Genomic DNA, 12,653 nt, shown 5'->3' on the forward strand with positions numbered 1-12,653 from the left:
ACCACTCTACACTCAAACTTACACTTATTCTACTTCTATACTCTCTGTAACCCCAACAACATTGCTATGTACTACGAAGTACTCTTTACCATTGTAATCTGGCTGGGCCAATATGTAACCTGTGCCACTTAACTTCATATAACTGAACTCATATTTTGGATTGTAAAATGCGTGGGACAGCACTCCCATCTATTAAATACCCAGGGGTATATGTACTAAACTGCGGGTTTGAAAAAAATGGAGATGTTGCCTATAGCAATCAATCAGATTCTAGCTCTCATTTTGTAGAATGTATTAAATAAATGACAACTAGAATCTGATTGGTTGATACAGGCAACATCTCCACCTTTTCAAACCCGCAGTTCAGTAAATATAGCCCCCTAGTCTTGTTTTATTGTGGTGTTTGTTCTCGATTGTACAGTGCTAAGGACTATGCTGGTGCTATATAAATAAATGTTAATAAATAATAAAGAGTAACTTTCAGTAATATTAAGTGGTAAGGAAATAGCCCCCACAAAAAATCACCAATAGATGTCCCACATGCAAACAAGAAATGCTCCCATTTCTGATCAGTTCCAAACAATCACTTGGCTGTATAAAGTGAACTTCTGCCAGCAGATTGAATAACTGAAACTGGAAGCTCCTTGGCAGTCTGGGGTGAAAAGGAAGCAGGGGGTGTGGAGTTGTTTAACAGATCAATCTTTCCTTGCTGTCTCAGATGGGGGATTTAGTTTCTTCCTACAGACCAGCACCACATTCTACTACTTTCCCAGAGCAAAGTGACACTTTCATTAGTCCCTTGCAAGCTGTGTTTCTGAAAACCGTTCAAGGGGCACAGCTCAGGAAGTGCTGGCTAAGAAGACAAGAAAAATAAATTAACTTGGGTGAGCATTAAAGTGGGAATTGCAGTCTAGAGGGAAATGCAATTTCCTCTGCATTTGTATCCTTACGTTCTGCAAAAAGAGTAGACTGTAGTCTTCCTTTCAGAGAGCTGATAAAACATTACAATGTCTTACTTGCATAATAAAAGTAATGTTAGAAATAACAGCCAAGGCATATATTTGAAAAAATAAAACATAACTGGAAACATTTTTATTAAGAACGTATGTAGGAAATGATCTTATCAAAGTTATATAAATAAATAGTATAATAATAATAATAATAATAATAATAATAATAATATTATTAATGTAGGAAATGATCTTATCATAGTTATTTGGTTTCAAGAATGGGCCTATTGTGTTCTAATAACCTTGCATGTTTATGGTCTAAACAATGTATTAATATTGTTTCAGTGTAACATGAAGCATGACAGATACATCAATCTAAACAGTCAGACCTACTTCACCCTGACGTGCATGTTAAAAACATATGTATCAGCAATGAACTATGGGCATAGCATGCTAATGGACAAAACAACCAGTTCTACTGGAAACAAGCTAAAAACAAAATCTTCAAATCTCAAAGCAATTATGTACAAAATTAAATACCTATAATTTATTAACTTTACATGCAAGACTCTCCTATGCAGTCAGGGGCAAATACAGGATTTGTAGAGGGGAGTTTCCACACCACGCCGCCAGTGGGCGTGACCAGCATGCATGGGGACGTGGCTATTATTTTAGACAGTGCTTGGCTTCTCTCCAACTCTTCCTATTCCCATAATATACATGGGCAATGCTGCGTGCACTACTCTTAGGTGTGTGAAGCGGGAGCAGGGTCCAGCCACCTCAATTATACAGTGCCCCAGGCTTGGAGGGGGGTTTCCAGGCACTTACCCCCCCCCCCCCCCCTCAGTTTGCCTATGGTAGTGTATACAGTTATTAGTGGATCATGTTTGCATGTGAATTAGGGAACTTGTACTAAAGACATTGCAAAATAAAGTAAAGAATATTTAAATAAAAATAAAACAACACACAACAACAGAACGTATGTCAGGATATAAGGAACGAGTTTGTTTAGGGAGGTACGTGCACTGCAATGTGGACAGATTGCAAAACAGACCAAAGACAATGCAAAAAAAAAAAACAATTACATCTGCAATGCATAAATGTTTACTATGGTGAATGTGGACCTCTGCACAGCAATGAAGGATCAGGATGTGATATATACAGTTTAGATAAATCAGGCTATTTTTCGCATTAGAAAACCTCCTTTACTCCCTCGTGTGTCTCATTGTATGGTTTGGGGTGGGTTAGGAGGTACAAGGGAGAGGTTGTCTGACTCACAGGAAGCATGTATATCACCATCACTTTCACCAAACTTATTCAAGTAAGTAAGTCTGACACTTGCTAAAAGCTTTTTTGTACCTCACCTACATGATTAGATACCAGCTAACTTTCTATACTGACAGGTCCGATCACTTGAGGCAAGTGGTAATTGAGAAGTTTCCTAGTTCATTATTGTGACATATGGGCTAACATTCTCAAGAGTTACTAACAATCGTTTATTCCTCTGTACACTAGAAGGCCTCTTGTCTGACAAAATACAATAAGTAACCAAATAACTTACTAAAATCACCATTATGTTACAATAAGAGGCTTTGCTGGATGTAAAGTACAAAGCATTCATATGAGGAAAGAACAGCTGACAGTCACGCAAGTGTTGTGGACAGTACCAAGAACAACAAAAAGCATAGCTAAAGGTTTGCAAATTGGGACACACATTATAATACTGTATATGCAAATGTTTTCACTGCCAAACCTTCTTCCTCAGATAAGGGGGTAGGAGAAGGGATGCCCTTTTAAAAACATCAGTCCTTTATAGCCAGATGGAGTTTAAATACTTTACTATCAAGCTGAAGCAGATGTGTCTTCCTGTTTATTTAATGGACTTCTGGTTTCCTATGTTGTTTTAGAAATGCAGATTAAAGCAGAGCTTTTAAAGATAATCATCTGAATATGACCTGCCATGTCAGAAATTAATTATTACACTGCTTAGTGACATGCAAGTTACCCAAAGCAGGTATGTCAAGACATGTCAATCAGGTATGTCAATACCAGTCACTGTACTGCAGGTTTGTGGAACTACAGGTCCCATCATGTACTATTAGGACCACTATTTAAAACAGCAAACTGATGCCAAAATGTGGTGTAAACAGATAATCCTGCTGGTGTAGGAGAATTAGGGATGGGTAATCCTTTCTCACCTTAAACACTTTCCCAAAGGCACCATCACCCAGCTCTCCAATGATCTCCCAAACCTCCTCGGGGTTCTGGTCCCTCTTGACATGCTCGTACTGCTTCTTCTTCTTGTCCCCACCGAGCTTAAAGATCTTCCGAAAGTTAAAGAAAGACATTATTTCCTCTCTGCTGGTGGCCGCTCCCCAGACCTCAGCCCTGGATCAGGAGCTGAATGTGTAGAGATACCCTTCAATGGGGGGCAGCTGGCTTCATAGCCCGCGGATTAGGGGGAAGGGGGAGCGCCCCGGGGATATCCACTGGATCCCTCTGTGGATATCCGGGTAGATCCTACCAGATCCCTCTGTGGATATCCTGGTAGATCCTACCCGATCCCTCTGTGGATATCCTGGTAATCCTACTTGATCCCTCGTGTGATGCACAAGGCGGCTCCTGTCTAGGGCTGTCGGTCTCCTTGGTGATGTGTTACTAGATCCTGGATCAGGTTCCCAGTGGATCCCGTGTAGATGATGGCTATAGGGGCGGGGGGGGGTCACAGCATCAGCCACCGGTCCCTCAGGATAATGTCCCTGAGACAAGGAGGAGGGTTTATCAGCAGACACCTGCCCCGGATCCTATCCGCAGGCCGCGACTAGCTCACACATTGCTGACAGGCCCGGCCCATCACACTGTCCGCTGAGAGGAGGAGGAGGAGGAAGAGGCGGAGAGATTACCCGCAGCACCCAACCCCCCTGCCAGCAGCAAGATCTAATATCCAGTGGCCGGTACGAGGTGAGACACTCCGCGGGCTGGGTGGTGCCGGTGCCCGGTGTGTGCACCGGGAGGTTAGACTAACAGGAGCCGCGGGACTGCTCTATGCAGGAACTATGTGTGCGCGTCCCCGCACCTCTGCTGTCACTCAGGCAGGAGCGCGCTCACGTCTCCTTAGCAACAGATTTTTTTTTTTTTGGCCGAACTTTAATAGTTACACACAACCGACACAGCAGCGTCATTGTTAGTCAGAGCGGAGTCATTGTAATCCGCCCATACTATTTTTAAATAGGTATAATAACACTGACGGGGCGGAGTAGTAGTAGTAGGTGGTTTGTTGGATGAGCAGTTCTAGGGCTATGTGTGATGTAGTGCGATTTGTATACAGTTCTGTTGTCAGATGTAGGGAACTGCTGCGGAACCAGAATGTCAGCGACTTGTATCACAAATAGAATTCTGAATCTGCTCTAGGAAATAATGTATAACAAACAACTCCATACACGACCTCAACCTTCTGGCAATAACAGAAACATGGTTTACACAATCAGTTACTGCCTCACAGCATACTAGTCAACTCTCACTGAATGTCAGGGAGACTCCCTGAAATAGGGGTGATCTCCCTCACTCCCTGATGCTGAGCCAGTACAAGACGTGGTTGGCGTCGCCATCTGTAGCTTGATGACACAGTTCAGAAATTGTGTCCTATGTCCATGTATTGATGCCTATGGAGGTGGCCATTTTCATGGAGACCAAGATTTAATCAAAGACTGACTGGTAAGACAAAATGACTTCAGTAATGGAGATAGAAATGTAAAAGACATTTCAGTCTATAGAGATTCATTAGCTGCTTTTCTTTAACACATAATTGCTTACTGGGAGACTCCCGCATTTCTGGAAGACCTCCCAGGAGAGCAGGGCAACCTCCCGTTTCTCACCCCCGAAACAGTAATTGGCCAAAATTGTGACAATCGCTTAGGGGGCTGGATAAAAATGATGCGATTCGTTAAGCCCTGCCCCTACACGCCCACCTCCCCCGGGATCTCCCTGAAGCCAACGAGGAAAAGTTGACAAGTATGACCTATGGCCCTTTCACACGGAGGGATCCATTTTACCTACACCTCCAGACCTGGAAGCAGACAAGGTGGTGGGTTGGACTACTTTCCCCACGTTGCATAGTCACAGTTTTTATAAATGTCCTATCATTCACATTCACCTCTTTTGAAGTATATGCTGTTAAGATATTTTAACCTATTGTCTATGTGTTGCTGTGATCTATCTCCCCCTTAGACCACACCAACAATTTCTTGAACATTTCTCTGCGTGGCTCTCTCATATCTTATCTTCCGACATCCCCACCATCATCCTGGTTGATTTCAACTTCCCCATTGATAATCTACATTCCACTTGTGCTTCCAAACTACTCTCTGACTTTCTCCCTCGGCCTCTTCCAGTGGATTGATTTCTCTACTTGTCCCTGCCTTGATCTTGTTTTCTATAGACTATGCTCAGTTTCTGATTTTCTTAACACTCCTTTCCCCCTCTACTACCATCTCCTTATCAGCTACGAGCTCTCCCCCCAATACTTTAACCTCTCGACTCTCTAACTCTACGAAGCCTCCTCATACCTGCAGAAGTCTTAACTCTTAATTTTTTTAACATTTTTCCACCTCTCCAACATCATCTCTGCCCAATTTCTACATTCTCCTCCCCTGATATGGCAGTAGCTAATTTTCACCAAACCCTAGCAACAGTCTTTGATCGAGTGGCTCCAGCGACTCATCTTACTCCGTGTCAACTGTGATGTCAGCCGTGGCACAGTAACGCAGCACAAAATCTTCAAAAACTTTCTCGCAAAGCAGAATATCACTGGCATAAATGTCGTACCTCTAATGATTTCCTCACATATACTACTGCCTACCACTTCTATGAAAATGCTCAGGACACTGCTAAACATACTTCCAATCTGTCATCTCTGCTCAGGCTTCGAACCCCAAATGCCTTTTTAACACACATAAATCTCTTCTCATCCCTCCCACCTCTAACCCTCTGACTACTATCAGTGCCCCTTCTTGCTTCCTACTTTAAGGACAAGATTGATAAAATCCGACTTGATATCCAATAATCTTCCTTGACAAACAACCAGCTCATTTCCTTCCCAGCATCCTCTAACACCCTCTCTTCATTGATCCCATAAATGAAGATGAAGTATCTACTTTTATTCTTATCTTACATTGCCATGTATGTGTGGGTGAACTGCACATTCTGTCAGAATCACTAGGTGGAATTGATGATACCTGCCAGCAGTTGGTGCTACTGAGTACTGAGGCGCGCAGTCTAACACGCCCCTGGTTTTCACCAGGAACCCCCGCAAGGAGGTATGGACTTTGCTGCAAGGGACGTGCAGGTCGCGGCCCTCAGTATCAGACAGCTGGCGAGGTAACAATTGAGGCAGCGGTGACAGCCCACCAGGATGCAGGATGGAAGAGTAGTCAGCAAGCCGAATCAAAACCAGGGAAACGGATATAGCCAAATCAGAAGCAGGAGAATGGTCAGGAAGCCGGGTCAATACCAAATATCAGTCTAAGCCAGAATCAGGAACCAAGGAGAAGTCAGGAACAAGCCTGGGTCAGAATCCAAATAACAGCAACACAGGAACAAACGCTGGAGCAAGGCTGAAGACCAAATACTCTGGCACTAGACATGTTTCAGAGGCTGCCTTATATACCCTAAGGTGCCTCCTGATAGGGTTAGGGAGAATTTGGCGGCTGGCTGCAGACAGGTGAGCAGAGATAGCGTCCCGCTGCTAGGCAACAGGACGTGGTTGCTTGGAAGGTGCAGGCGTCTGTCTCCTGCACCAAGTGTCAGTGCGGAGACGGCGCCTGACACACTCATGTTAGTGCCCATGTTTGTGTACTCTTCTAGTATAACTTCTTCTATAAAATCATTCCAGCGTTGAGGATTAGGTAAAATGCTTTGTCACCTCTGTTCCGGCGTAATAGATCATAGATGTGTGTTATTTGTACTTGGGAGTCTCCCACTTATATATCATTCATATCTTTTTGTAGGTTTCAGAATTCGGCAACATCCATGTTAATTCTTGTAGAATATTTAGCTGTTTACTATTTTTGGAAAAAAATGTATGTTGTCATTTTGGGGTAAAAAGGAAGATAATTCTCCCTTCTCCGTGTCATGTTTGTTCACTTCTACCATTTCTTTTGTGTGTACAACAGCTGAAAAGGAAATCTGTGAAATGGAGAAGCTGATAAACTACTGTTTTGTTTTTATTTCCTCCACTTTATCAGTTTGCTGTTCTTCTGGCTTTGTACTTCCTCAGTAGAATTTCCAAACCATACCATTAGTTTTCTTTTATGTTGGCCACACGCGCTGGGCTACGAATCGCAGGCCACATCGAGCAATTGACTTGATATTGCTGTGTATGGACCCACAACAACCTTCATGCTTCATAATGATCCTCTAAAGATCACGCAGACTGTAATTGAGCATATCTGTAAATGCAGTTTGAAGATGACCGCTATCGACCTGTGAAGTCATCTAGCAATCGTAGTAACGGATCCAATCACCTAGTTTCAGCAGGACTGTTCTGCATTTGTTACAGACACGCATATCGGTCCCTCATTGTCATCTGTACAGGGACCTGCATCGGTTCTCGCTGCAGTAGGTGAGGGTTGATCAATGAAGCATTCTGGCAGTGAATCAAAATGCAGCTCTGCTTCACTGCCAGACTATATCTTGCTGATTTGAGGGGTGTGTCTGGGGGCGTGGCATGTGAACATTTTCCCATTTTATGAAGCTGGGAGGTATGCCCAGTGACGCTGGAAGATATCCAGCCACTCCGCCACCCACATGTGTGGGGCCAAGTTGCGGCACCATAACGTGTGGAAAGCTTTACTAACTTGACTAATTATTTTTTTATAATACATTATCTAATGTAATGTAAACTCCACAGGTCAACTTTCCAAGCAAAATGTGACTAGTCTCTTAGTTGTGTATGTTCGTCTCATGTACATAGTGCATAGTGTCCTTATTCTGCTTTGTTGAAAAGACATATGATCACCTGGGAATATGTAATCGTAAATGATTTAACATACATCGTCTTCCCTTCATATGATATTCAGCCCGAAACAAGACTCTGTATATCACTGCCCTGTATTGTCTCCTGAAAATTCAACAAACATGTTTTGATCAATTGATATTTACTTTCTTGCGTGTACTCTCAGTAGATTCATTATTAGACATTTCTGTCTTTACTATAAGTGTTCATGGAATTCTATAGGCATAGGAGCTTAATAAAACTATATATCCCACTGTGGTTATCTTTTTCAAGTTATCTCTCCTGAAAAGAAAGAACAAAGTAAGTGGTGCATTGATTGGGATTTAATTAACCAGTAGTGATGACCCGTTTTAAAATATGACAGCAGGTAATATAGCAATAGATTCATCTAGACCAGTGTAGGCTAACCTGTGACAATCCAGGTGCTGTGAAACTACAAGTCCCAGGATACCCTTCCAGCAATAAACTGCTATATATTGGCAAAGCATGCTGGGACTTGTAGTTTTTCAACACCTGGAGTGTCACAGGTTAGCCAACACTGATCTAGACTGCCCAGTTTCTTATCTGTGTGTTGTTCATCTTTGCCGTATTCTATAATTTTCCTGTTTAGCCTGTGACTGTGGTTACAGATATAATTTATTTTCTTGTTGTGAAACTGAGCTTAAGAAAGAATGTTATGTGAAATTTAATATTGTCACAGTTTCACTAATTTCTGTTTTTGTTGTTACTGGAACAAATGGAACCAATTTTTCACTGACTGTAAACTTACTGGTGGTTGGCAACCATGGTATGGTACCCCACAGTGTATCACAATGAGAATCCCCCTGTTACTGAACCTTTCTGACTATGTATTCCATGCAGACTGTCACCTTCTGGATGAGAATCAGAACTGCTTGGAGCTTAAAAAAAAATGTCATAACAAAAACCGGATAACAATACACAATGCCACATATCCACCGGTGTTTTTTATGTGTGTTTTTAATGCTAGACAAATACATGTGATATTGTTTTGGTGCTTAGTCCATTTCCATGTGTTTGCAACATTTCAATGTGTTTGTAATTATACAATGATCTCTAAATCGCTTGTAAAAACGCCAGTGGGTACGCAGTATTGGTAATGTTTTTGGTTCCTATTGAATTCATATGCTGCAATCCCATGAATCTTGACTCAGTCTACAAAAGGGCTGTCTCCCTTCTACAGGAGGCCGGTGCACCTTAAGGGTCCTGAGATCTCTTTTCCAATAAGAAGAGCAGCCTTGGATGCAAGGTTAGGCTTTTGCTGTAAGGAAAATCCAGTTGAAAAACATTGAAGGGTTTCAGGAAAGTGCTGCAGCACAGACGAGCAATTTCTCAGCAATTGTCCTGAAATGAGTATCGCTCTAGTGGACACATATCATATTATTTAGATTTTGGGATAGATTTACTAAAACTTCTAAAAAGGAAATAGCAACTTATATTCTAGCTATAATTTCATACTTGCCTAGTGTCCCAGAATGTCTGGGAGACTTCCAGATTTCGGGGAGCTCTCCTGGACTCCCAGGAGAGAGGGACACCCTCTCGCATTAAGGGCCTTGATGACTTGATTTGCCGTAAATCACGTCATCATGCCAACACCTCCCACAACAAGGGTGTTTGGCTGCCACATCAACATTATGTTCTTTAAGGTGGTGATTCAAGTTCTGTACTTACTGAGGGATTATATTTATTCTTTTGCCACGTTTCCATGCTTCTCTGGCAATTCTTAAATTACCTCTTCGGCTTTGCTTTAGATAAAGTGACTATATATCTATAATAATAATCTGTATATGCTTCTTTTTTTTTTTCTTGCAAAATCAGATGTTGGTGGATAGGTAAAAATATAAGGTGGAAAGATAAATGGGAAAAATCCCTCTCTGCTGTTTATTACATGGATATTCAAAGTCACCAAGTATTTCTAAATCTGTTATACAGGTCACAGAAATCCGAGATGACTTAATATCTGTAATAATTTACAGGAGGGAGTGCATTATTCATATAATACACATTTTCCTGAAATACAATGGACTGATGACCTCATAGCTCACTGATTATAAGCGGTGGTATCAGATCTCACTGTTTATATAGAAACTATTTACATCAGTTATACATATATTAACATTACTTTTATATAAGTAAATAAACTGCAGTACTTTTTCTGACAAATAAGGGGCAAAAGAGAGCTCCTCATTCAAATCTTATATCTCTATTATATAAGGAGTTTTATAGGGCAGGACTCATACTTTACAATTGTTACTTACATTTTATATTTGTATATGATTTTTAATTCTATGCATTATACAGTATAAAAAACGTGTTAATGCAAAAATAGTAAGTAGTAAAACACATCTCCCAACCACCCCCATTTAGTCGGGACAGTCCTGATTTGAGGGCTCCGCCCCGCTGTCCCAGTGGCGGATCCAGGGGGGGGGGCAATAAGGGCGATCGCCCCCCTAGCAGGAGCTTGCTGCCGACGGCTGCACACTATGTGCAGGTCCGTTCTGCAGTGACAGTGTTTTAAACACAATCAGAGCATTCGGGCAGCACACTGTCACTGCAGAACGGACCTGCACATAGTGTGCAGCCGCCGGCAGCATCAGAAGGCAGAAAGGGGCGGGGCCTAAATCGCCCCCGGTACACCAATTATCTAGATCCGCCCCTGCGCTGTCCCCACCAGGACAGCTTCGTCCCATAGGTGGGAAATGTATGAGGGATGTCTCATTCACTGATGATCTTCATGGCACTGGTGTGAAAGGCACTTCAGAATCGCTAATCATTCCCCCATGTTAACATGGACACGCCCCCTGTCTCACAGCCAGATTCCCAAATATAGGTACAGTACTGGCGGTTGATCTATGAGTGAAGGTCCTCACCGGTCGGGTGATTCATACATACACACTACACATGATTTACCTTCAGATCTGTGCTCTTCATCTAGTCCTATATTCCTTTAGAGAATGACAGCACAATATGCATTCATTCATTCCTGTTACACTGATAAACCGCCTTCTTATAGCTATCCACATGTCATAAAGAATTTCGTTAGCTTCTGTCACTCTGAACGAAATGTTCAGTCTTGAAACGAACAATCTATTCCATCTCCAGCACTCTCTACATTTAGTCACCGGGGCATGTTTATTGCCGGTATTGGCTGAAAAGTCCACAACTATGTAAACTCTATGGAGATGGTGAGTGCATACACACAACGTGAATGGAAGGTGATTGTAATGATATTATTAGACAGCACGACCAACCAAATGTAACGACAATCGTCACTTTGGAACAACAGACATTCATTGTGTGATTATACACTAACGCGATATGTGGTCGAGTGGAGGTTTTTCAGCCAATCACCCGATAAATGACCAGTGTGTACCCAACCTTAGATGAGGTAAACAACTTTTGACATCATATGTGTGTACAGTATGGTATGGGCTAATGTGTTCTACACTCCAGTAGATTTTACAGACCCTATTCTATAGTTCAGTGTTCAATTATTTTGGTAGGTCTTTATCTGGGTCACCAGATCATACAAGTTATGAACTTCAGATGCTGCTGCTCTTGTCGTTGTTTTGACTCCAGAAAGACCATACAAATAGTATACAAAAGTGCACACAGATCAACTAGACTAAGTCATGCCGGGGACACCACTACCTTGTACATGCACAGCCACATCCTGCTCGAAGCTAAATATATAACAGTGTCACATAAACTGTATACCAGCAATGTCACCATATGTTCTATGTTCTGGAAAGTAAACTAAACCCCATAGTTTCCTATACACAGCTCTATTTTTCAGTATTCACCAACCATAAAACTCATCATGTTCTGCATGTTGGAACTCTTATAACAAGTTATTTATCTTTTTATTTAATACTGTGCTATATAAATGAAGATATCCCCCCCCCTCCCCCAGGCCTGGATACATTTCCCTAAGTTAGGATTCAGTCATTTTGCAACAAACCATTTGTTGAGTCACACAAAAAAAAACAAAATTAGGGTGTGTGCTAATGTATGTTTGTTGGATAACGTGGGTTCATCCCTAACAATGAGCCGCATATAATTACCGTGCATTATGTACAGTCACACATATCGCTTGCCAGCTTTTAAACTCTGCATTTTCCACTTAGTGTAATGCAGCATTCTGCAGCCCGAACAGGGACAATCAGCAGTCAATGGGAAATGTGATTAATTTGTTATATAAGAGCACTTTATCTTTTAAAGCACTCATCTGAAATCAGTCTGATACAGGTTTTGTTACATATATTCTAGTATATATCCTGGCTAGCAGGTAGGAAGCTTTTAGAGAAAAGAGCCTGCTATTAGACACCAGGGGGTAAATGTATCATAGTGCGGGTTGTACAAGTCGCCGTAAATCTGCGAGATAACAGCTTAAATTTAAAGCGGCGCTGCCTTGTAAAGGGAAACTTCCCTTTCCAAGGCAGCGCCGCTTTAATTTTAAGCTGTCATCTCGCCGATTTCCAGCGACTCGTACAACCCGCACTATGATACATTTATCCCCAGATCTGATTGTGACAGCCATGCAGTTGTTTGTTGTAAAGAAATCCCAATGGATTCCAAAATATCCAGACTAAAACTGCTTTATTTTTAAGCTGATCTATTAGGCTATATACAAATTGGTGCACTGCTGTGCCGGTATTTGCACGACTAGATAG

At 41.9% G+C, this 12,653-nt stretch overlaps 2 protein-coding genes across 4 annotated transcripts in view; one reads left to right on the forward strand and one right to left on the reverse strand.

Annotated features, from left to right (window-relative positions):
* The window catches only part of SLK (STE20 like kinase), a 50,228-nt gene extending 46,473 nt beyond the window's left edge, over nucleotides 1-3,755 (reverse strand). The window contains exon 1 of one of the 2 annotated variants that reach the window (XM_075216200.1): nucleotides 3,149-3,755. In XM_075216200.1, coding sequence (XP_075072301.1) covers nucleotides 3,149-3,298 — 150 coding nt within the window. In that variant the 5' untranslated portion in view covers nucleotides 3,299-3,755. The remainder of the gene's footprint in view (nucleotides 1-3,148) is intronic. The other variant, XM_075216201.1, reaches the window with a different exon arrangement.
* Nucleotides 3,756-3,815: 60 nt separating this feature from the next.
* The window catches only part of STN1 (STN1 subunit of CST complex), a 47,592-nt gene continuing 38,754 nt past the window's right edge, over nucleotides 3,816-12,653 (forward strand). Inside the window, exon 1 of one of the 2 annotated variants that reach the window (XM_075216210.1) lies at nucleotides 3,816-3,911. The gene's annotated coding sequence lies outside the window, so the exon portion shown is untranslated. The remainder of the gene's footprint in view (nucleotides 3,912-12,653) is intronic. The other variant, XM_075216209.1, reaches the window with a different exon arrangement.

This window comes from Mixophyes fleayi, chromosome 6 (genome assembly GCF_038048845.1).
Source record: "Mixophyes fleayi isolate aMixFle1 chromosome 6, aMixFle1.hap1, whole genome shotgun sequence".
Taxonomy (NCBI): Eukaryota; Metazoa; Chordata; class Amphibia; order Anura; family Limnodynastidae; genus Mixophyes; species Mixophyes fleayi.